Here is a 25,831-nt window from a genome sequence, read left to right as displayed (position 1 = left end):
TCATTTTTATCACGATTTATTAAGGTTTTTATATTTTTTAAGGTAAATGACTAGTAGATTGGACAGTACCAGTCATTGGCAAAAGCACAAAAACTCAATTATGTGATTTCAAAATCATGTACACAGCATCTACTCTTTTTTGGCAAGCTATACTTTGCTTAATGCCACTGTAGTCGCACTTTTAGTCATGAAAATAGCGCTGCTAGTGGTAAAAAATGTAAACTTAGACTAGATTTATAATCGCCCGCCCAAACGCGCGGCTTGGCGGCTGCATCGCGAGATCACAAGCAAATTATGTTACGATTTATTTATTTAAATAAAGGTGCGGTTGCGTTGTCATTTACATACATTCACTTGTAAGTTGTAATCTCGCGGTGTAGCCGCCAAACCTCGTTTTTTTTTATTTATGAAATAAGGGGGCAAACGAGCAAACGGGTCACCTGATGGAAAGCAACTTCCGTCGCCCATGGACACTCGCAACATCAGAAGAGCTGCAGGTGCGTTGCTGGCCTTTTAAGAGGGAATAGGTGAGGGTAAGGAAGGGAATAGGGTAGCCGGTAGGGGATTGGTCCTCCGGTAAACTCACTCACTCTCGCTCACGCGCTGTTTCACGCCGGTTTTCTGTGAGCCCGTGGTATTTCTCCGGTCGAGTCGGCCCATTCGTGCCGAAGCATGGCTCTACCACGTAAAAAAAGGGATTTGGGCGGGCGCATATAAATCCAGCCTAATTTGATGTCACACGATTTTTTATACTTTTCATAGCAATTAGTAACAGATTACAAAATCTCTCACTCAGCTCATTAGGTTATATTATGTCATCTTCTAATATTACTGGGGGGCACGGTCGTGTCGTGGGCAGCGCAAGGGCACTACGTACCTTCTCTCGAAGTGTTTCGTCGTTTTTGTGAACCGTCATAGAGTTGGTTTCCTATGTACTAGATAGTTCATATTCTCAGGGTATGATGTCAATAATAGACTTATTAAACATACAAAGTGCACGCAAGCAGCAAAGCAGCAGCAGCAGCAAGCTGCCACACTTTGTCACTGACACACTGATGAAGTGATGATCATCAAAATGTTTGACTACTTCTTGAAGTGCTAGAAAGCTGAAATATGATATATAAGTAGTATACTAGTATACAACCAAAAAAAATATTTAAAAAAACTTACAACTTTTCCCCCCCCCCCCCCCCCCATCCCCTAAAATGGAGGGGGGGGTTAGAAGTTTATATATGACAACCTATTATTAAGTACTTACAAGAACCAACTTACAAAAGGAACTGAAATCCCACCAAAAACATTTCGTATTCGCAATAATCGCATCACCGATATTAGCGAAACGGCGAAGCCATGTACTGATAATATTAGATATGTAGAATAATTAGTTGAAGTTAGGGTCGGTAGAGTTAGGCTGTGTAGATTCAAATGCTTGGCTCTACATGAGATCTGATATATTTTTCACAGGGCATCTGATATATTTTTCACAGGCAAGTGGTCGTCTTGGTAGCATTTTACATGAAATGAAAGATGGGACAATGTTCGTCATCAGATTTTTCCAGATGTCGGACGTATCAGAGTAAACCTTGTGTAAACAGTTATATTGGGCGCCCTTGTCCTTAAAACGATACCGTCTACCGAATGCGGTGTATTCGAGCCTGCATGTCCTCGCACGAGTTATCTATTTCCACCGTAATTCTATGATATGGGCTATTTATCATTTTAAAAATTCCTAGAATACTTTTGTCAATGCAGGTTAAGTTTATTTGCATCTCTCTAACCGACTTTAGAAAAGGAGGAGGATGTGCTAACTTTTTTTTGTGAAAAAAGGGGGCAAACGAGCAAACGGGTCACCTGATGGTAAGCAACTTCCGTCGCCCATGGACACTCGCAGCATCAGAAGAGCTGCAAGTGCGTTGCCGGCCTTTTAAGAGGCAATAGGGTAACAGGGGAGGGTAATGAAGGGAAGGGAATAGGGGAGGGTAGGGAAGGGGATTGGGCCTCCGGTAAACTCACTCACTTGGCGAAACACAGCGCAAGCGCTATTTCACGCCGGTTTTCTGTGAGAACGTGGTATTTCTCCGGTCAAGCCGGCCCATTCGTGCCGAAGCATGGCTCTCCCACGTAAAAACTGTAGTTTTTGAATTTTTATTATGTAATGTTACTCCTCACGTAGTCTCTGTCCTCACTTATATTATAAATGAGAAAGAAAAAATATATTAAAATATATTATGATAATTGATAAGACAACATATTCGTATCAATATAATATTACAATTTGTTATCTTATTATCATGTCAAAAACATTTAAGGAACAGATTTTTCTATATAATTTAAAGTTCAAGTGCTAAAATAACAGCATTTTCTAGGGCAAAACACGAGTGAAATTGCCGTAAATGGTTTTGCTTTATTTATTCACAGTCACGACTATCTTGTAAACGTGACGGCCCACTGACTACCGAGCCACCGACACTGACATTAATATTTAATGCATGTTGTTATTGCACCGACCTATATTGCACAAAATATTGATATGAAGTTATATAATTGACTCAGTTTCAATATTATTAATAGAGTTCAAGTACAGCTGCTTGATATTAAAACTTATTAACTTTCAAAACGAACTATCTTTACCTGCAAACTCTACCAGCCTGGTAAATTATCGGAATAGATTAGAGATGGGCAAAATATATGCCCAAATCAGGCATTTCTTATCATCTACATAGATTTGTAAATTAGGAATTGCCCAATAAACAAACGTCAATAATAATAGCCCAGTATCTCGCCGGTATAATTTCTTAAGTCATCGACATAAAAGCAGTTTAATATGCATAATATTATGTTTAGGTATGAGTATAACGTACCCCAGCCATGAAAAACAATACCTCATTTCCATTGACGGATGTAATAATGAAAGGATTTTGTTATCTACGCTAAGGCTTGTCAATAAAGATTAGTCCCGGCTCCCTTATCACAGTTCATGTGCTAATGAAGCGTTTATAACAATTAATTGTGTTCTTCTTCCCGCACTTCGCATTGTGGCGCGAAACCGACGTCTTCTCGAGTGACTTAAAAATATAATATCTTTTTAATTTGTAATAATAATAAAGGGAGTATAATAAATAAAGAGATAACTAGTGCGATCTGTGCCACACAAACAACAGTTATCCTTTTGTATTCGGGAACGTAAGTAAATATTGTGATGTTATTTTTATGGCAATACTGACATACTTAGTTTTAATTTTAATCCATATAGCAAATTAATACATCAGATGTTTTAATCATAGGTTTTATTATTCGTAGATTATAGGTATACCCATAAACTTATATTATAAGTTTATGGGTATGCCTTATTATGAGTGTACAGTATGATGGAAATTTCTCTTTAGGTCTATGTTATTAAAGCAACGCCTTGATAATTTGGCTGTAGCGATATCGATTTTTCTCAGCAACGACTAAAGCTAAGCAATTTAAGTTCATCGTCAGTATTCATCATGTTTTTGTCTTTGAATTACCCATAGCGTAACACGATTGGTCAACTTTTATAACACAGAAATCAGAATAATTAATCAAAAAGACCTGTTTAAAAAGAGATTCCAATTTTGCCAACAGAGGAGAGTGATTTAAGCTTCCAAAATTTGTACATAGATTGGTTTAAGCATACACTTTAATTTGCCCATAGCTTATATAAAATATATTTATGGTTTTTAAATTACGCGACAAAAACTATTTTGTCGCCCTTTCCATTTCTTGTTTTCTATGAGAGACCCGAAAGAAACATATCCAACACGGTTTTTTACTTTAACGCGGCGTCACCTTAACTCGATCATGGTTTGCCAAAAGTGAAAAATCTGCCCTCTACGTAGAGTCTGCTACGGCAAATCTTTTCGTAACGATAAAAAGTGAGCATAGGACTGTTATAGACAACTATTTCAATGATCTTTATTTATTCGTTACTTTTGATTTCATCTGATTAAGGATTTAATGAAGCTTGATTTAAAAGCTGAGTCTAATTATGAAACATGTAATGCTTTCATAATATGATATCAAAATTCAACGATTAAAAAATAATAAAAAAAAAGAACACAGGATCTAGAATTCCGTTTTCAAAGTTTGTTTTGGTGCATAGCCAGCCTCGGATTTATAAATAGGCCGCATTTGCCGCGGTCTAGGGGCCGGGCGGCAGCGTCTATAGGGTGCTGACAGATTACGTACATGGGGCGGCGCGGCGGAAATAAAATGACCTACCTACACTCTTAAAAAATATAAATTCGGCAATGTATCTAGCCAACCTAGCTATCTAGCTTTTTACCGACTTCCAAAAAGGAGGAGGTTATACGTTCGGCTGTATGTATCTTTTATTTTTTTGTTGTATGTTCAATGATAACTCAGCCGTTTGTGATCCGATTTTCAAAATTATTTTTGTGTTGTATAGGGTTTAACTTGAATTTGGTACCATGTTCACAAAAGTGGTGATCTGATGATGAGATCCTGGAGGAATCGAAGGGACTCCTAGAAATTTGTATGGAAACATATAGTGCTTTCAATTTTTTCTGAAGCATTCGAGGTAAATGCTACCAAAAAGTAAGATTTCGCACCAAGTTATACCCTGGATCCGAAGGTACCCAACAGAACTTTTCAATCCTTATAGATACAGGTTCGGGGATTTCGGCGTTGTTTAAACAACTGAAAGCATAAGCCAACACATCAATTCATTTGATCATCATCATCAAAATCATAATTATGCCATGGGTCATCACATTGTGACCCAATTATTGATGCTTTTCGTGATATTTTGCATCTAAGAAGATGTTTTTGATGATTATTTCGCTGTTTGTGGACCGATTTTCAAAATTCTTGTGTTGTTGTATAGGGTATAATCTTGATTTTGTACAATAATTACGAAAGTGGTGAACTGATGATGGGATCTATGAGCAATCGAGGGAAATCCTTGAAATTTATCAAAAGACTCATAGTGGTTAAAATGTTGTTTCTAGTAACTTAAACATATGTTACGAATAAGAGAAAGTTCATACGAAGGTGTCTCTTGGTCCAAAGGCACTGAACAGAACTCCTGAACCTTTAAAGATAAAAGTTTTTAAATTGCAGCATCGCTTAGATAACTGCAAGCATTTACCACAATTTCGCTTACAGTAACATAATGTGAATAGTTAACATTCGTAGTGGTTATTTACGTTTAAGCCTTATCTTGTAGATAACTAAAAAGAGTGAAATTATTATTTTTAACAAAAAATTAAAACCGACTTCCAAGGTAAAAACAATAATAATATGAACTAAAAAGTATTAAATAACTCTTACTCTATAATAGTGCATTTTTTAGAATTCGTCTAAATCTCAACTATTTCTGTACATACTACAGTCTTCATTACTTTGAAGTCGGTACCAGTCCCAAAAGCTTCAGATATTCTGACATTGACTGAACTTACGATAAAATTAGCTGGTACCGACTTCAAAATAATGAAGACTGTAGTATGTACAGAAATAGTTGAGATTTAGACAAATTCTGAAAAAGGCACTATTATAGAGTAAGATTTATTTAATACTTTTTAGTTCATATTATTATTGCTTTTACCTTGAAAGTCGGTTTTAATTTTTTGTTAAAAATAATTGATTATTCCCTAAAGTTCATAAAAAACAGCATCTGTGCAAACAGCGATAACTTGGTAATAATCTATTGATGATCTATTCTGATAAAATTATGATAATAAGTATATTGTTATTCGGACACGTAGAGTTCAAAATCTGATAAGAAATTTCAGACAGTAATACTTTTTAGGGTTCCGTACCCAAAGGGTTAAAACGGGACCCTATTACTAAGACTTCGTTGTCTGTCCGTCTGTCTGTCTCCAGGCTGAATCTCAAGATCCGCTATAGCCGCTATAACAACATACAAAATCCAGAAACCAAAATAAAATTAATATTAAACGGGGGCTCCCATACAACAAACGTGATTTTTTTTTGGCCTTTTTTGCTCGATATCAACAATCAACAGGTAGGTTGAAATTTTCACAGAATCCCCAATTATATATTGTGTACTTTAATAAATAACAAAATTAATATCTAAGGACTCCCAAACTCCCAAAAAAGGCTCCCAAACAAAAAAACATAATTTTTAATCTTCTTTTTTAAGGAATTACGGAATAATTAATTACTTCTTTACGGAATTACGAAATTAAGGAACTCTTCGTGCGCGAGTCCGACTCGCGCTTGGCCGATTTTTAAAATTTTTTTTGTCCTTCCTAAAAAGGTTATGTATCTATAATTATTGTTATATTCGGTTTTTAGGGTTCCGATGTCAACAAAGAACCCTTATATAGTTTCGGTCTGTCCGTCCGTCTGTCTGTCCGCGGTTTTGCTCAGAGACTATAAAACTTACAAAGCTGTAAAGGAGTGAGCACACTGAGACGGGCCGTGCCGGGGCTCAGCGTGCCGGGGCTCATCGCAAAAATCCGCCTCCATACAATTTGTATGGAAGCGGATGCGCGTATCGCACACTGTGTCGGGGCGCAGCGGATTTCCGCTTCCATACAAATTGTATGGAGGCGGATTTTTGCGATGAGCCCCGGCACGCTGAGCCCCGGCACGGTCCGTCCCAGAGTGCTCACTCCTTAATTCGGCATGAATGCACATCAGAATCTTAATGATGCCGACAAAATGGTATAATTAATCTTTGAAAAAAAATGTTGTATTTACATTTCAGATGTTCCAGCTGCGATCAATATTTATTATATTTCTAATTTTTCTATTACAATATTCGCAAGGGCAGGATGCGAATTGTGATTTTCAACAAAATGTAAGTAGAATCTAGTTATCTTAATTTTAGTATTGTAACATTAATCGCCGTACTCAGAGACATTTAATTGTGATTAACCTTCAATTTAATGAAGAATTTGACAGATAATGTATGGAGCTTATGTCAAAATGTTGAATTCATTGCATTTAAGTAATTAATGTTCCACTCTGAGTGCGGCAGTTAAATATATAAGTAGATATACCGCCGTACTCAGAGACATTTAATTACGATTAACCTTCAATTTAATGAAAAGTTTGACAGATAATGTATGGGGCTTATGTCAAAATTTTGAATTAATTACAATTAAGTAATTAATGTTCCACTCTGAGTGCGGCACACGGCAGTGAGATATTTAAATTATTAATAGGTATTTAAATTATTAATATTTTTATTACATTTAAGTTATTAAAAATTATTATTATTATTAATCTCAAATGTCATATTTTATAATGGACTGATGATATCTTTTAATTAATCAATTGAGATTACCATCATAAATATCATCATCAACAGATAGGTACACGTGGATATCTCTATTATACTTTTAATTCATAGTGTTACACAATATTATATTTTTTTACTTTGATCTCTAAGGGTGGGTTGCACCAACTTACTTTAACTATAACCATAACTTTGACCATAGCTTTAACTTTAACCACGCCTCTGGTGCAACCCACCCTAAGTAGTGTATTTAGAATCAACTCAAATAATCAACGAAAACAAAAATGTTAAATCCGGCCAACCATCGCCAGTCTGGGTGAAAGTTAAAATTAGGGTACAATGTCATATTGTCATGCTTTGCTTTCTTTTGATAAATATCTGAAAGAAGATGCTATTTTCCCGGGAGCGATTATACAGATTGACGTGCATAGACCTAACGTCGAAATTTCGCATCAATAACACTGAATGAAAAAGGTAAGTAACTCTGCAGTATGAACGCAAGTTCAGACTGGAGGGTTCAGACCAGAGACGCCTAAAAATTATGGGCTAATTTGTGAGTACGAGGCTTTATCCTGTAGGTATGGCAAAATACTCCGCGTTCCTGGCAACTTTTCTAAGAAATCTAAGCGGGCCCCTAGACGAACAATTTTACTGCGCAATATCACACACAATATTTATTGATCAACTTATTTGACAATAAGATTGAAAGGCAGTCAATAACAACCCTAGACGGTCAATAATATTGCACAATAAAGTTGATTGTCTAGGGGCCCGCTCATAATATCATATGAAAAAATATTATAACTACGCGCGTAGCAACAAAATATTAAGTATGACTTTTCAAAGGTGACGGTGGGTCGCACGTACTACGTGTACAGTCCCCGGTACCCGAGCAACTACCCTGCGGGGGTGCAGTGTCGCTGGATCGCCAACTGTCCCCCGGGATACAACTGCAGGGTGGACTGCACCGACGTAGACCTACCTGCGGTGAGTTATGACTTATGAGTACAGGCATAGGGTCTTTGTAATCAGGATAACAAATATGCTCTCACGACCAAGACGAATCAAATACTATATTTTCAACTATGTTTTATTATTGTAATAAGTACTATATAATTATGTATATTTATAATAAATAAGCTGTTTAGACCCTAGAGCTAAAGAAAATGCATTCAATAAGTTTAGTGCAGTTGGGTAAAGGGACGCAACTATCATTTCAATATTTGTTTCGCAGTCACCGTCATGCTCTGTGGACCGTCTCCTTATATCGAAGACTGGCGACCCGCAGCTGACCGCGGCCGACTACTACTGCGGTCGAGGCTCCGTCACTGCTGTGTCCACCGCCCAGCGTCTGAGTATCGGTATGCAGCTTAAGAATTATAGACAAACGGAAAGTTTGCATTGATACAGTGCCTACTGACATTTAGATTAGGCGCCAGAATGAAATTAACGTAGGATTAACTGCAATTATTGCTGTGACTATGTACCTAAAAGAACTGTGGTAGCAGTGGTGTTACAGCTCACGAAGTGCTTTCCATAAGGACTTTATTTATCACTTCAACAAAGAGTTGTACACGTGCCACGAAAAGATCACTTACGGTTTAAGATTAAGCCATTAAGATGACAAGGCTAATGACACCTTATCTTAAGGGCTGCAAACACGGATGTTAGCTCAAGTATCAATGTTTCAGGTCTGATAATTTCGGCGAGGTCTCCCGGAGGGCGGTTCATGTGTACTCTCACAGCCCAGGCTGATAATACAGCGAACCAGTGCTCATGTGGATACAAGAAAAGGGTGATTATTCTTTTATTTTATTCTTTAATTGACTTAGATGTACCATCGAGGAAATGAATTCCTATTTCCTAGGCCGTTGACAGACAGATCAACCTCATTTGGTCGGATCATGTCAATTCAATGTTAATTGTGATCTGTTGGTTGGGTTTAACGCAAATACCTTTTATCCTATTTCTTATGTCAGGCTGGTTTTATTTATGGTTCGAAGATGTATGGGGGTTGTAGTGTGTTTTGGTTTGTTTATAATTAACTATTAAGTTAATGTGTTATAAATTTAGTGCACGTAGTTTTTTTTAGATTATTTTCTTGCAAATTCCAATTTTGGTAGGCAAATTTTGGTGGGTAAGAGGGTGTGTAAAATATTATTTTTACAAAATATAATTGATTCTCAAAGCAAAAAAAATACGCCATTCAACTCATTCTGTCACAAGCTAACTCGTCTAAGTGGTGGTTGTCGTGCCAGTAATAAATAGTAAATAGTAAACACCTAATCTCTAATTTTGGTGGAAACAAACATTTCCACCAACTTTATACAAAAAATGCTAGTTGTTGAAATCCACACTTCACACTTAATGTGAAGGCAGCCTTAAAGTGTAGTTTCCGTGTACAAGTTACAACTAAGCAACCTTTTTATACTTCTTAGTAACATACAAAAAGGTAACGTTGTGTTGTCGACATTAATAGCTAGTAATTCAAACCTGTTGTAAGTACATTAGAAAATGTATTTATTGTACGAAGACATTATTTTTTTATAATAATTGACATCATACTTCAACAATCAACATTCTTATTACAACGAAACCACCCTACAGAATCGCATCGTCGGCGGTCAGGAGACGTACCCGAACGAGTATCCCATGATGGCGGGTCTGGTGTACGTGTCCCAGCGGCAGATCCGCTGCGGCGCCGTCATCATCGACCGCCGGTACGTGCTCACCGCCGCCCACTGCGTCGTCAACAAGATGGTCAGTGACCTGGCTGTTATAGTGGGCGAGCATAATGTGTCCACTGGCGGTAAGTTCGTTTGTACTATCAGATAAGTTGGTTCATAGGCAGATGGTGGACCAGCGTAATTTGGTCGCGTTATGTCAAACGAAGCCAATAGCTTAATTACACTGTGGCTTAATTATATAGTGAGTTGTGAGCTATGATCGTTGGCTCGTCGGCTTTTGTTTGAATTATTGATATAATCCGACCAAATGTCGTTGGTCTGTCAACTGCCTTTGAATCAATTTCTTCGATGTTATACATTATGTATTACTATGGTATTACTAATAATAATTATTTTTGTAAAAGTTTTTCGGGACCTATGCTTATTGTATCATTTTTCAGGTGACTCGCCCGCAACTCAAGGTTTCAGAGTTTCCTCCTATATTGTGCACCCGCAGTTTAATCCGTAAGTATATTAACTTTAAAAATTAGTATGTCGTGAATAATATTGTTCTACTGTAAGTGTAGCGCCACATCGCTTACGGTTGTTAATTTAACAAACTTTAGTGTTTATTATTATTTAACTACCATAAGCTATACGGTATAAGTAATTATGGTAGTTAAATAATAACAAAAATATAGCTAAAGTCTTTACCTAGCTCAAACAACGCTGCGTTTCTGCCAATGTGCACAAAGATACTGCAAACGTATTAAGCCGTTTGGCGTTGAAAGTGACGCGATTGTCCTTAATCCTTATTCCAAAAATGTTTATAAATTACGTAAGTAATTATTTAATGTCAATATTTTTTTAGGTCAACATTTGACTACGACATCGCGATAGTGAACCTGGTGGGTATGATCACGTTCAGCGAGTACGTGGGGCCGGTCTGCCTGCCCTTCAAGTACGCCAACAGGGACTTCGCCGGGAGTAAAGTCACCTTATTAGGTATGTTTTACTTAGCTTACGACTCTAACCGCCGTACTCAGAGACATTTAATTATGATTAGGTTTCAATTTATTGAAGAGTTTGACAGATAATGTAAGTAATTATTAATATTACTAAAATGTAATTTAAGTAGTCATTATTCGTCTCTGAATGCGGCACTTAGAACTTCTATTACTATTGAATAAATTTACACAGTGGCTAACAAATACCAAGTTCTTGTTTTGTCAGTCAACTGATTTTCTAACATGTTTTCACTATTTATGTGTGTCGTAGGGTACACGCAGGTCGTAGCATCTACGGTTCTGTCATTTTTCTACGACGTAGCGTAGACTCTACGCCGTAAAGCTACGTGCTAGGTCCTACCCTCTACGACGGAGCGTAGACGACGCCGTAAAGCTACGCGCTACGTCGTACCCTCTACGACGTAGCGTAGACTCTACGCCGTAAAGCTACGTGCTAGGTCCTACCCTCTACGACGTAGCGTAGACGACGCCGTAAAGCTACGCGCTACGTTGTACCCTCTACGACGTAGCGTAGACTCTAAGCCGTAAAACTACGCGCTACGTCGTACCCTCTACGACGTAGCGTACACGACGCCGTAAAGCTACGCGCTACGTCGTACCCTCTACGACGTAGCATAGACGACGCCGTAAAGCTACGCGCTACGTCGTACCCTCTACGACGTAGCGTAGACTCTACGCTGTAAAACTACGCGCTACGTCGTACCCTCTACGACGTAGCGTAGACTCTACGCTGTAAAACTACGCGCTACGTCGTACCCTCTACGACGTAGCGTAGACTCTACGCCGTAAAGCTACGCGCTACGTCGTACCCTCTACGACGTAGCGTAGACGACGCCGTAAAGCTACGCGCTACGTCGTACCCTCTACGACGTAGCGTAGACTACGCCGTAAAGCTACGCGCTACGTCGTACCCTCTACGACGTAGCAAGACACGTAAAGTCTACACTCTACGGTGTAGTCTACGTAACAAATTTAAAATTTCGTTTTAATTTAAAAATTGAAACTTATAACAATATTTACTTTAAGTTTAAGTTTACTTCGGGTCCAAAATTCCACTTTATAACTTGCTTGTATACGACTATACCGTATGTATATATTATCGGAATCTTTGAGCACGATTTTTACCTATATCCAGCTGTAGTCTAATTAATAATTAATTCAAAACCTTGCATACGTATCGAGAGCCAATAACAATACAATAATTTGTTAACATTTTCTGGAAAAAAAGAAAAAAACGTGTTTTTTTACTTTTTTTACTTTTATTATTAAACTAAGACATTTTGCGACGCCCACGCTACGCGGCTATTTTCCACGTTTTCTTTATTAGTCGTAGGTTACACGTTCAGTTTCTCATCAATCTGATCCATCAATCTGGTAAAGATTGACGCGAAACTGAACGTCTAACCCACGGATTGATGAACTGATCATTTTTTATGTACTTTTTAGCCATCAAGCTGGCGTCAATCTCAGATTGATGGACTCAACTGATGCCAGATTGAGTGTGTAACTTACGTCCACATACATAGTTTTCACAACTCGTTGATTCTGGTGGTAGACATATCTAGACCCGTCATTCGCTCCTTCTCTCAGGTTGGGGCACACAGATGACTGGTGGTGAGACCTCCGACGTCCTACGCAAGGTGGACGTGGAGGTGATCAGCCAGGCGTCCTGTCAGCGCGCCGTCACCTCGCTGACGCCGCGACAGATGTGCACCTACACGCCGGGGAAGGACGCTTGCCAGGTAACGTCGTTTGTTAAAATATATCCTTCTTAAATACGAAAATACCTCCTGCAACTTTTCGCCATCATTCGACGCAAAAATATACCATCCTCATCACCTTTATGAGTGGCAGTCTTCTGCAGTGCGTTTTTCGCGTAACTTTCTGGCGCGCACTGTAAAACTCTGGAACGAACTGTCACCAGCAGTATTTCCGGACCAATATGACCTGCAAAATTTTACGAAGAGAGTGTTATACCTCTTAAAAGGCCGGCAACGCACCTGCAGCTCTTCTAATGTTGCAAGTGTCCATGGGCGACGGTAGTTGCTTTCCGTCAGGTGACCCGTGTGCTCGTTTGCCCCTTTATTTTATAAAAAAAGGAAAACGAGATTAACAGACTATTTACTTTGCCTACGTGATCCTTGCTAAAGATGGATGCTGATGTCATTGAGCAGATGATAGCTTAACAATAACTTGCATTCACCTGCCACGAAAACTTGCAATTTCATCGGAGGGAACGTAAACGTAAACTACGTAGCCAATTTTTTTCGATTCTTTTACCCTACTCCTCTCGGTAACCAACCGTAGTATATAGTACGAATAGTAACAATACATAGGAATATTTAAGGTATACAACCGTAGTATATAGTACGAATAGTAACAATACATAAGAATATTTAAGGTATATTATTCTACTATTACCCATCATAGAGCATATAACAGACAAGTGCGCAATCGTGGTAGTAATAATAACACGTTTTGTGATCGTCCATCATAGTCCAACGCGTGGCTATAATACGTATGAAACCATTTTCAATTTTTATTTCCTTGTAGGACGACTCCGGCGGCCCCGCTCTGTTCACGGACCCCACCACCGGGCTGCTTTTCAACATCGGCATCATCAGTTTCGGCCGACTGTGTGCCACCGCAGGAGACCCCGGTGTCAACACACGAGTCACTGCTCTACTCGACTGGATAGTCATGAACGCTCCTGCTGATTATTGTAGAAAATAAAAATTATATTCATTACTAATTTGTTTTATTACTGACATTTATTTAAATGGTTGTGACTTTTATTTATAAAGGTTACTAAAGTTAGAAGAGTTCAGAGTTTATGAATTTTTAAATAAATTTCTTTCAGCATTCTTTTATAATCATAGCAGGTAACTTTCAAAATGATTTTTAATAATAATAGTCTTTATGTTACAACCATGAAGCTAATACCGATGATAATACATTTGTTTTAGCTTCGTGGTTACAACTTACAACCCTCTGTGCTCTTACCGCTCCTTACGTAGTCGGACACAGAAGGTTTTTTAGCTTATTTTGAAACTCAAAAGTGTTCAGCTAGATGACGCTATTACGTTAGCGACCGGCGCGGCGCGAGTATTGATTTCCCCGCGCGGCGCGCCGGCCAACAACCGAGCGAACTTTGCTTCACTCGCCCTCAGCCCTCCGCTATAATTTCGTAACACAATTATTTATTCAATAAATATTTAGTTAAGCTACATCGAATAGAAGACATGTAGTCGCAGCACGAGCGGCGTACGCTTTTACTTCGATTATTTTACTCATGTCTTTCTTATTCTTTGACCGAGGAGTGCATAACTTAGCTATGAGTTTCATAAAAATATTTAAAGTATGCAGATAGTGTCTCAATAATGCCGAAAAGAATACCGTTCCACGTAGTCTACGCAACAAGTAAGTGCGGTAGAGTATTAAAATTATTTAGAATTAAATAAACCGTAAGATAAGATTGTTATTTTACAATAATTTATCGATGTATACCTAAGTTAATAGAGACTGTAAATCACTTATTAATATCCAATTAAAATTTTAGTACATATTATGTAGAGCTTGCGAGTAGTAAGTCAGCCTAGTATAGATTAATATTATAGATTAAGAACGAAAAATCTGATTCCAGATGGTACGATGACCCCGCAATACAATCTGTCAGCCAGACAAAAATCTAGGACATACACGTATACTGCAGTATCTAATGTGATGTGCAGACAGAGATAACGATTTTGAATTACGATCTTGTACATAAAGTTAATCATTAATAAAGTAGTTTACTATTACTCTACTTACGGCCGTTCCCAATATTTGATCTATCTCTGGTTTTGCCCTACTAAAGATAGGAATAGCTCACAATTGACATAAAATATATGTCTCTAATGTCTAATGTGAGTTATTCCTATCTCTAGTAGGGCAAAATCAGAGATAGATCAAATATTGGGAATGGCCGTTAGAAGTTAGAACTAAATGTAAATATTAATAGGCAGGTTAACAAACTATATTACGATGACTTTGATATTAAAGATATTTCTATCTATTATTAGTTTAGATCTCAAAATTTTAATTAAGCTATACATAGGTCTGAACACAAGGAATTTGCAGTCGTAACGTGCTTTGAATACATCACTGTAATAATTAATAATAATGGCATAACCTACAATTTGTTATTTTTTATCAATCAATTTGGCTTTTATTCGACATATAATACTGGAAAATATGTCCTTGCTGTTTTGGCCTCATATATTAATTGGATAGAATACCATTCAAGCCATAAATAAACTTATAGGAATGTGCAAATAGCTAGTTATTATATTCAAATACCAACCGACTAGTAATCAATAATACACTACTAGGTTAATAGTTAATATGACTATGCATAGAATATCATTAACCAGTAGTGTGTAAAGTAATAAAGTATGTATTGATTACTTTGTAAACTTGGGTATAATTATAGTGGTAGTTTTAAAACGATTCTGTTTTAAAGTTCATGGGTAATGATTATATTTTTACTAACGCGATTAAGAGAACATCATTATAAAATAGCTTAACCAAATTAAAATTACATAGAACGCTTTTTCACTCGATGTGGGGTTCACAAAGTGCTTAGGCAGTGTAAAAAACTCAGCAAAAGCATTTAATGGCGTAGGCGGCGTAGGCCGTAGGCGGCGTAGGCCGTAGGCGGCGTAGGCCGTAGGCGGCGTAGGCCGTAGGCGGCGTAGGCCGTAGCCGCGTAGACCGTAGCAGCGTAGGCACGTAGAGGTTAAAGTTTTCGTATTAATATTATAGAAAGAGGAGCATAATATCCAAAGCTTAAATCAGTTCCATTAGCCAATAGGGTGGTTCATCTACTTAAAAAATCAGCCAAGTGCGAGTTGGACTCGCGTACGAAGGGTTCTGTACCACAATAGAGCAAAAATAGGCTGAAAATTATGTTTTTTGTATGGGGGCCTCCCTTAATTGTTTAATTTATTTAAATTTTGAGTATTTCGTGAATATTTCAAGTGAAAGTCAATATGTGTTGCCGTTATTGATATCGAGCAAAAAATAGAAAAATAAAAATAACGTTTGTTGTATGGGAGCCCCCTTAAATATTCATTTTATTTTGTTTTTAGTACTTACTTGTTTTATAGCGGCAGCAGATATACACAATTTGTGAAAATTTCAGAAGTCTAGCTATAGCGGTTCTTGAGTCTAGCTATAGCGGTGCCTAGAGACACACAGACAGACAGATGAAGAGACATCGAAGTCTTAGTAGTAATATTGTCCTGTTTTTACCCTTTGGGTACGGAACCCTAAAAACTATCTATACCTAATCGAACCTTTTCATCACCGGTTTTCTGAGGCATTCACGCTCATCAGACAATATGTATCTATAGAATTATTAGGAAGATTAAGGGCCTGTTTCGCCACTTTCTGATAAAGTGCCAAATAAGCTATTCACAACTTTCTTGACAGATTCTTCATATTTTATCTGTCAAGTTAAGTGGTGGATATCCTATTCGTCATTTATCAGGAAGTGGTGAAACAGACCCTTAACCTTGTCTAATCCGCAAATCATTATTCTCATTTCTGTTCTCAGGCGAGGACAGCTCGTACCCAGCATGCGAGCTGAACGCGCAGGGCCCGGCGGCGCGGGGCTGGCGCAGCGCGGGCGCGCCGCCGCACGAGCTGCTGCTGCGCCTGGCCACCGTCACCAGCATACACAAATTGCAGCTGCTGGCGCACCACCAGCTCATACGTGAGTATTAAACCGCGTGAAAACTGTCTACCACCACCGGCAAAGAGTAATAAACATAATATAATTAGGATTGTTTGTGCTGAAAGCAGGCTGGTGAGCTGTGTCGTCAATGCGATTGAAATGGATCCATTGTATTTGAAAATTAATATACTGAGAACGGTACACTTAAAAACTTATGCTAACAACAATTAATTTACTTATAATAGTTAGAAATAGTTCTAGAATTCACCTTTGCAATTTGTAATGGAATGAGTCAGGTTTAATGTAGTAGCGATCATATTATAAGACGATGAGATGATGATGATGAGAGCAACTAATGCAAGTAATAACCGTTGTATTGTCAGCGGCGTCAGTAGAGGTGCTCGTGTCTGGAGGTCTGGTGTCGGAGGGCGCGGCCACGCCGTGCGGCGCGACGTACGCCAGCGTCGGGAAGGTGTCCCTCGCCAAGCCCACACCGCAGGCCCGGACTAGGGAGCTAAGGTACTGACAGTTATGCAACTCATGCATTTACTTGGATTTATGTCGAGACTCAAGTTGCGACGGATTTCTCATGAAGTTTCATAAACACGTAATTTGCCTTGTAGGCAACAATGTTAATGGTTGCCTACAAGGCTAATGTGGAAAAGTTATTTTCCACATTGTGTGATTACCTACTTGTGACTCGAGGCTTAAAAAAAAATTAACTACTTCTAAGCAGCCGAAAACTGACGAATCTTTATGTTTACAGATCTGCAGCTTTACCAGAGCCAACGACCGCTAGATTCGTCAAACTCAAGCTGTCCGGTCCCCATCCGCCTGCCGCTGAAGATGATCAGGTAATTCATTAACCTTAAACTCTTGATCTCCTTTAGATAATTTGCTATAAGACTTCACTTAAGATGGACCTCAAGTCTTAATGTTTTCCTTTGAAGTTTATTTAGAAAATTTCCAATATTTCTTCCGACAAAATATCCCAAAATAAGCTGTGAAACGAAATATGTTGAAATAAAGAACAATGTTGTCTACAGGTCGCGCTAATGGCAGTAAATGTCTTGGGAGACGAGGTGATCGACGCCAACAACTCGCCAAGCCCGCCCAAATCCACCGTCTGCTTCTCCCCATATGACGACCTGGCATTCGTCATGTACGTGGACAATGATATCGCTGACCTCGTGCGAGTTCTCGACAAGAAGAAGAGGGCAGCTGTTGCAGGTATACAGCCATCATGAATAACATTGACTTAACATAACCCGCCCAAATAAAGTAAGTCCGTCATCTGCTGATAATAATCAATTTCTGTGGTGTTGCTGCCTTAGCACCTATAACGCTTGTAAACATAGATGCAACAATTATTTGAGTCGTAGCAATATACTTTCGAATTAAATTGAAACAGTTCAAATTATCAAGAATCCAACTTATTTCTCTATTTCCCATTCCTCAGATGAACGGTTTGAGTACGCGCGTCGCCTCAAATCTGCCGGCTCAGCTTTAGCGGCTGCAGGAATAAGGATCGGCAGGTGGCGACTACGCAAGAGGACAGCAGCAGCCCGCGACGATTTCGAGCTCGCCAGAAGAATGAGAGACAGGATCACAGATGCACTTATCGGGGTCAAGGAAGACACAGAGCTTTGCAGACTTCTCGAATTAAATGGAGTAAGATTATTATTTAATAATATTTAATTTTATTTATTAGTGTTACGAATCTTATTAAAGTTTATCAGCCTGTCTGTCTCTTGTTACCTACATCATCACGTTTGAGCCGCTGAAATTGGATTAAATTTGGTATACAGATCCGTTATTTAGATTGGAGATGCTTCTAATTTTGGCCCAACGAAGTTGTATTGCAATTATTATTAACCGTTCCACCATCAAATGCTGTAGAATTGTTAGGAGGTGTTAATTTTTTTAATTTTGACTACAGCCTGATCCTCGTAACGACTCGTCGATGCCTCAAGCCTACGACTTCTCTCACCATCTGTCGCCGTCAGTTACCGCCGGAGCGCTCAGCGTCGACATCTCCTCGCCCGTCCCGCCCATAGAACACGTCCCCGACCCTCACGAGGAATACAACAGTATAGATGAAGCCGACCACAATGAGCACATCGTATCCACTGTAAGTAATATTTCAGGCATATAATAATTATTACGAAGATACATGAATAAATAAAAAAAACCGACATATCAACTCTTAAGGTACAATTCCGTGCATCGCGATCGATCGCGGCCGACGACAGTCGTAGACTCGTAAGCCGCGCGCGGCCGCGATCGATCGCGATTCACGGAATTGTACCTTTAACTAGAAAAACACCAAATTCTCCAGTAGACTGTCTAAGCGCGAGCTGATGATAATAATTAGCTATTGCTAAAAAGTTCTTAGTAAGAACACTCTCGATTATATTGAGCTTTTAACAAAAAAATTAGATCAACATCGGTCCACCCACAATCGTGACAGGCACAGACACACACACACACACACACACACAGACAGACGAACACCCCTCTGTTTTCGTCAGAGTTAAAACGACATGAACTGTTATCAAGCGCCGTTCTAAAATTAATATTGCATTTATTTCAGTCACCCGTCCAATTACAAGAAGAAATCCCAGAAGTACAACCACAACCCGCCCAACCTGAAGAACAACAGGTCATTATAGAAGATAAAATAGAGGTAATCAAGAAAGAGGAAGAAGATATAAGAAGAGAAACTGATAGTCCTAGAAGAAGTATCACACCTAATGCTGCCAATGGTAAGTAAAGAAAAAAAAAATTTCATTAATTAAGAGGAGTCAAATTTTAAACTAATTTAATCAATATGTTTGCGTTTAGGCACACTAGTGAGGCGAAGAAATAAAAGCGCCGGACCAAGATCAACTTTTGAGGCATACGAAGAAAGATTACTACCAGCTCTTAGGCAGTATGTATCTTTATCTTTTTAATCCTATTGCAGTTATAAATTAAAATAATTGATGATAATTTAATTTTGATATTTTCAGTTCTCATACAAACGAATATCTGAGAGACGCAAGAGAGGAAGAATGCAGCGCAGGTAGCGCGTCGTCCCATCCGCGTACAGTACATAAACTAAACGAGAGAGAAAGAAAACAGGCAGCCCTACCTATACTTATTTTTGGATATCCTTTAGTAAGTTAAGTTTCAACTATGCTTCTAGATTTCATGACATTCCTAGACTTCAAGCATAATAATCATAGCCTAAGTCAAGAAGCATAAAAATATAACATTCCTTTTTCCGTAGGTTGAAAAATTCTTCTCAAAGAACTACTTAGACAAAGAAGAAGGTTTAGCGAGGCTGAGAGCAGAACTAACAACACCGTCAAATGGGAGCACCAAGACCTCACCCAACAAAACAGCGCGAGCTGCCGCCACGTTGTTGCAAAGAGCTCTCAGAGATAAAGTGTTTTCTGTGTACAGCCAGGCAAATGAAGTTGTAAGAGTGCTGTTTAAGGAATTCGTGCCAAATAGGTAAGACACAATTACGATATTATAATGTAATACATCCATTCCTGATAAGTGACGAATAGGCTATCCACCAATAACTTGACAAGTATAGAGAATCTGTCAAAAAAGTTGTGAATAGCCTATTTGGCACTTTATCAGAAAGTGGTGAAACAGGCCCTAAACCTTTTTACTAATTTTTAGAAATAATTATCTTCACAACTCTCAACCATACAAAATATTACAAGGCCTGTTTGTCTCTTTCTGGCATAATATTGGCAAATACACGTGACAAAAGAGGACAAAGGATCTTGATTAGTCATAGTTTATACGCTTTAAGTGCAAGGAAAAACATATGCATGATGCACCTCAGAATTATCTAACATACCTTTTGTTTTATAGAGTTTGTGCGGCAGAGGTAGGACGATGTTTAGAGAAGCTCTTACCGGAATTGTTACGAGCCTGCGGAGACCCCGCGCCAAGAGTCCACTCCACAGCACAACACACCGTTCTCACTGTTGCGGATTGTCCTCAAGTTAGGTCAGTGAAATAGCATCTTTATTAATTGATATTCTTTTCTAAATAATGGAAACTTAACTGGAAACTATGTGCTTTTATTTACAGGAGCACACACATAATCCCCCAGCAATTGGTTCGTCCGGTGACGGCATCCATGCATCCCAGACTCGCTCTCTCTCGACTGCAAATGTTGGAGCAACTTATTCTTAGCCACGGTATATCAACTGACAAGAACAGGTATTGACAAAATTATGTAAACGTTTCATTTATGACAGTAATTTTCCCTTTGTTGTCACAAAAATGCAGCAACTGAGTAGTTTTGGTTCTATTTTCTCTCTTTTTGATCTTTTGCTAAAATTGTGCGAATGTATTTTCAGCGGCTTGACAGTCCGTCGTCTGGCGGAGTGTGGTGCGGCGGGGGCGCAGCACGCGGCGGGCTCAGTCCGGGCTGCAGCAGAGAGGATCCTGCTGGCCGCGTATGCTCGCTCGCCCCGCGTGGTCCGAGCCCAGCTACCACCAGATGACGCCGTCACCCGTCGCAACCTCATCTATAGACATCTGTTCCAGCAGTTCGATAGGATCGACATGCAGGTTCGTCACTAAACCTGGAATCTGCAATAGAGCTTTGCATGACAGCGATGTAAATATTTTTATTCCATTAACGGCATGCGTACCTACAGTGTGCCCTCGGATCAGAGAGTCAAATTGCTCTGTTGCAGAAAATGCTAAACCAAGCTCCAACAGAGGAGCAAATTTTGAATGGGGAGGAGCAATCGACGGAGGATAACACGTTAGAATCGAGCACAACGCAGTCCACTCGGAGCGGAATCACCGTTAGTGGAATGACCGCGTCCTATGGCATGACATCGTCTATGGATGCTACGTCATCGTACAGCCTGAAATCCAGCGCCAGCAGTGCGACGTTAGCGCCGTCCAGTATGAGCGGGAGCCTCACCACTTCTAGAGCAAAAAGTAGTCTGAAGAAGTCACCAACCAAAAAGTACGTCCCGACGCCAAGAACACCCAAGGATTCCCTAGGATATAACAAATTGAGGCTGGACAGTGCCGTAAGCCCAAAACACTCACCTAAAATGTCCTTGGCTGGAAACGAAAAGGTAATGCATGATTTCTAGTTAATTTTAAAAGTCATATAAAAATATTAAATAACCATAACCCGAAACATTGTAATCGCTTCATTACATTATACTAATTATTATCACCTTATTTTAGGTACACTTCGAAGAAAGTCAGTCCGAGGATGTGATATACCGGCGTGCGAGCCGCAACACAGAGAACCGCCATTCGATGATCCACTACGACCACGACGCGCCAAAACCAGAGCTAAAAGAACGCCCTGTTACAGTCTACGAACCTCTGCACATAGACTACAGAGACTCCCCAACTATAGGGTCGCCGAAAACATCCAGAAACGACATGAGGAGCATAGACTCGTTACCCATAGACTCTCCCCAGCTGTCTAGATATGATCTGAGAGATTCTGACTCTAGAAGTCTGGACTCACCGAAACTGAAGGCCGATTACTTCAGGGATGTCGGCTTGGAGTCTCCAAAACTAGTGCAAGGAGTGAGAAATTTGCATTTGGACGAGCACAGTCAAATGGACGAAAGTGGATATTACAGTCCAGGTAAAATGTTGTTAAGACTAAAATTGTCACAACAAAATTCTTTCAATGCAGTTTTAACAATACTGTTATTATCCGATTTCAGGAAGAAGACAGCAGCCGTCCAACAGCGAACAATTTGACAACTACGACGCTCCCGGAGTCGATGCAAGCAACGAAACAACGCCTGAACCTGTTCACAAGTAGGTTTTAGGCATAATAAATAGATATTTATTTTCTCGAAGTCATAGGTCAATGAAGACATAATAATATCATGATTCATGACACTATCAACAACAATAACGAATAACGATGTATCATTGAAGAAATAGATTACAGGGGGATGGCGGACCTACGCATTTGATTGGGTTATGTCAATTTGGTGTTAGTCCTGAGTCCTGACTCCTGATCTGTCGGCTGGGTTTGACATAACGCAACCAAATCACGTGGGTCCGCTTTGTTCATAATATTACATGTATCGAGTTCTCCAGTAGTATATACGAGTATTATGTCGCAATCGGATTGTATAATTCATTTTGAAATACGGCGGTTCAACAATTAGCTCGATTGTCTTTTTCAATAAGGCGGCTCACATCGTATTCCACTTAAATTGTCTGTTGTACTTTATTGGCCACATTCACAACATCATATTTTTACACGCCCAAACAGCACAATGTGTACGTGGTGCGGGCGGCGCGTGCGGGCGTCGGCGCTGGAGACGCACTACTGGCGGCGCTGCATGCTGCTGGCGCGCTGCCCGCACTGCCATCTTGCGCTCGAGGCACGCGCGCTCCACGCACATTTGTTAGGTACTTAAATAATAAATATTAACCCAATTTTAGAAATAGAGAAAATTATTAATAGCCTAAAATATTTTAAAAAATTATATGCAAAATATATAATACTGTAGGTACTGAGAAATTAAATAATTGTCACTTTTAAATGCACAAAATAAAAAAGCTATCCAACTCTTTCTAACAAACTTTTGTGATTGCTAACTTTATCTGTATTTTCCGTATAGTAATTATAATCTGCTAGATGACGCCCGCGACTCCGTTGCGCCAAAGTCAGTTTATCGCGCAGGAACCGTACATTTTTCCGGGATAAAAAGTATCCTATGTCCTTTCCCAGGTCTCAAAGTATCTTCATACCAAGTTTCAGCAAAATCGGTTCAGCGGGTTGGGCGTGAAGAGGCAACAGACAGACAGACACACTTTCGCATTTATAATATTAGTATGGATATCTTTATAATCTATATAATATCTATGGACGCTTAACGCCACGTCAGTCTGGCCCTGTGCTAAGTACCTGAAGGACTTGTGTTACAGGTACCAGACAACGGAAATATATTTAATAAATACTTTTATACTATACAATATACATATATTTAAGATTTTTATTATATTACCTATACACATATTTAATACACATCCAGACCCGGGAACATTGAAAACTTTTTGTTCCGTCGGCGGGATTCGAACCCGCGATTTCTTGAGTACAGTTTCTGTTTTTTTTTCAGAGGAGTGTTCGATGAGCGAAGGGTTATGGAGGGCGTGTCAGAAGTGCGGCGCGGCTCTGCGGGCTGACGAGAGCGAGTACCATCCCAACTGCATACGTGAGTCGATATACTGCTTATCGTTCATTTTACCCGTAATATAGTGGTAAAATCGTACTAGGCGTAACTATAGTGCATGGGACGACACGTCCTAGTGTAGTGAAGGGCCGTGTCGCGTAGTTACGCTGCTGCGTAGTGCGGTCTAGCTCGTACAATACCATATATACAAAAAAAAACTTTTAAATTTTGATGAATAATAATTACATAATATTATTGTTATTAATGCTATGTACACCGTAGTTGTCGTATGCATTAGATATAATACAAATTGTTATTTTAGTTTTAAGTAAAAAATGTATGCGATGTGGTTGTACTTTATCAATAAATAAATAAATAAAAAAACGTAATTTGTCGCTTCGCTTCGCTACAGTGTAGTTATTGTATTCCTAGGGCGGTCTCTAGCGCGGCCTTAACCTAATAAGAACTCATCCAAATGTTTATTGAACGACTACGTAGAAGATTAACTTGATATTGTGCCTTTCAGCTCTCGGTTTCGAAGAATGGAAGTGTCCGTATTGCCTTACCAACGTGCTGGCGCGGGACTTGCCTTGGCAACGGCATTTGATGCAGTGCCCACGGAACCCAAGAGTCACGCCTCAGAACTAGAATATTAACTTACCTAAATATTAATATTCTATGAAATATTCCAAATTCCAATTGAATTTATGAGTTATTAACTTATAACCAAAGCGATAGCCATTACAGTCACGAAAAAGTTGCATGAATAGGAAAAGTAACTAAAACAGTCTGAACTTTCTAAGCGAAATATAAAATATATTTTATTTAATATGGCTATACTTTTTTTTAGTTAATATGAGATTTACTAGTTTATTTTGTATGAATTGATATTACATCTTGAACTATTGGTAAATAAGCTCAATATATTGTATCTGTAAAACTGAATATTACAAAACCTCGGTGAAAACAATGCTTCAAAAGATTTGTTATAAAGCAAATACTTTACAGCAATATATTGAGGTTTTATCACGAATTATTAATGTTATTATTGTTTATGCCTAGAATTGAATTGTTGTCTTTTTAACCCATCAAGGAATAGGTGTGTTATAGATAGACTTTTGCCACTCCAAAACTTAATATAGTAAATAGATAGTGTTTGAAAAATCAGAAGTTGTAGATGTAGATTATGAAATTAACTAATAATTTCCTAGGTATGAAATATGAAATACTCGAATCAATATGTTTTTAAGTTTTTAAAACGTATTTGGAACATTCTCAAATATATTATATTCCAAAACATATTTCAGAAAGCCAGCGCAACAGTGGCCTAATTTTTTTTGTTTATATTTTAAAGTGTTATTATGCCTTTACTTTAGCGAATGAATTATTATTATTTATTAGTTGTTGAAATATTGATTTTAATCTATTTAGTGCCAATAGTGCTGTTAATTTTGTTGTAGGTATTTAGAGGCAATACTCAAAATTAGCCAATTAAAAATATTTTACTCTCTTGTAGTCCTTGATAATTGCTTGTAAATAATAGAAGGGTTAAATTAGACATTTATATTTTACATTGTTTTACACAATTTCTACAATATTGTTATTAATTTATTTAAAAATATCGCTCAATATCACTCACCAAGGAATACCTTTTTTAATTACTTTATAATAATTTTATACTTCACTCTACTTTTTATGATCTATAAAAAAAACACTTCGTCCAACTACTGGTTACTTAGTCAATTAATTGTTTTACCTCCTCTCGTGGCACAAACCGAAAACTTTTTTGTCCATTACTACCGTCCAACTCTATGTATTCCGTCTTAGAATACAAATTTATTCTAAGTTATTTTAATGCACCAATGCTATTATTTTATTAGAATGTATTTTTAAATCATAAGCTTTGCCATTGGTTTACCATCCTTATGTTTAATATAAATTACTTAATTAGCTTTAAGTATTTTTGTAGCAATGTGTTAAGTACA

At 38.5% G+C, this 25,831-nt stretch overlaps 2 protein-coding genes across 2 annotated transcripts; both read left to right on the top strand.

Annotated features, from left to right (window-relative positions):
- The first annotated feature begins 3,003 nt into the window (after positions 1 to 3,003).
- LOC121727301 (venom serine protease 34-like) lies at positions 3,004 to 13,694 on the top strand. Its single transcript, XM_042115041.1, has 10 exons — positions 3,004 to 3,183; positions 6,719 to 6,811; positions 8,099 to 8,239; positions 8,487 to 8,613; positions 8,944 to 9,047; positions 9,860 to 10,061; positions 10,380 to 10,443; positions 10,790 to 10,923; positions 12,537 to 12,688; positions 13,500 to 13,694. The coding sequence occupies exons 2-10, from the start codon at positions 6,719 to 6,721 to the stop codon at positions 13,677 to 13,679; spliced, it is 1,197 nt and encodes a 398-aa protein (XP_041970975.1). The 5' UTR covers positions 3,004 to 3,183; the 3' UTR covers positions 13,680 to 13,694.
- A 430-nt stretch (positions 13,695 to 14,124) lies between these two features.
- On the top strand, positions 14,125 to 24,700 carry LOC121727247 (centrosomal protein of 104 kDa). Its single transcript, XM_042114966.1, has 20 exons — positions 14,125 to 14,366; positions 16,543 to 16,701; positions 17,046 to 17,181; positions 17,429 to 17,516; positions 17,709 to 17,892; positions 18,122 to 18,333; positions 18,602 to 18,793; positions 19,256 to 19,427; positions 19,507 to 19,594; positions 19,674 to 19,821; positions 19,934 to 20,160; positions 20,536 to 20,673; positions 20,758 to 20,889; positions 21,030 to 21,243; positions 21,372 to 21,767; positions 21,883 to 22,297; positions 22,380 to 22,476; positions 22,943 to 23,082; positions 23,793 to 23,888; positions 24,373 to 24,700. The coding sequence occupies exons 1-20, from the start codon at positions 14,327 to 14,329 to the stop codon at positions 24,492 to 24,494; spliced, it is 3,396 nt and encodes a 1,131-aa protein (XP_041970900.1). The 5' UTR covers positions 14,125 to 14,326; the 3' UTR covers positions 24,495 to 24,700.
- Positions 24,701 to 25,831: the final 1,131 nt, after the last annotated feature.

Source organism: Aricia agestis, chromosome 1, assembly GCF_905147365.1.
Source record: "Aricia agestis chromosome 1, ilAriAges1.1, whole genome shotgun sequence".
Taxonomy (NCBI): domain Eukaryota; kingdom Metazoa; phylum Arthropoda; class Insecta; order Lepidoptera; family Lycaenidae; genus Aricia; species Aricia agestis.
Note: the sequence above shows the minus strand (reverse complement) of the source record. Positions and strands in the feature narration are given on the sequence as shown.

What these genes read in the sequence shown, in the direction of transcription:
- LOC121727301 (XM_042115041.1), top strand. Translation starts at nt 6,719, where the DNA reads ATGTTCCAGCTGCGATCAATATTTATTATATTTCTAATTTTTCTATTA. An exon ending in CCGACGTAGACCTACCTGCG is followed by an intron (nt 8,240 to 8,486) that starts GTGAGTTATGAC and finishes TTTGTTTCGCAG; the next exon opens with TCACCGTCATGCTCTGTGGA. An exon ending in CGCCCAGCGTCTGAGTATCG is followed by an intron (nt 8,614 to 8,943) that starts GTATGCAGCTTA and finishes TCAATGTTTCAG; the next exon opens with GTCTGATAATTTCGGCGAGG.
- LOC121727247 (XM_042114966.1), top strand. Translation starts at nt 14,327, where the DNA reads ATGCCGAAAAGAATACCGTTCCACGTAGTCTACGCAACAA. An exon ending in AAGGAATTCGTGCCAAATAG is followed by an intron (nt 20,161 to 20,535) that starts GTAAGACACAAT and finishes TTTGTTTTATAG; the next exon opens with AGTTTGTGCGGCAGAGGTAG. An exon ending in ACGCCTGAACCTGTTCACAA is followed by an intron (nt 22,477 to 22,942) that starts GTAGGTTTTAGG and finishes ACGCCCAAACAG; the next exon opens with CACAATGTGTACGTGGTGCG.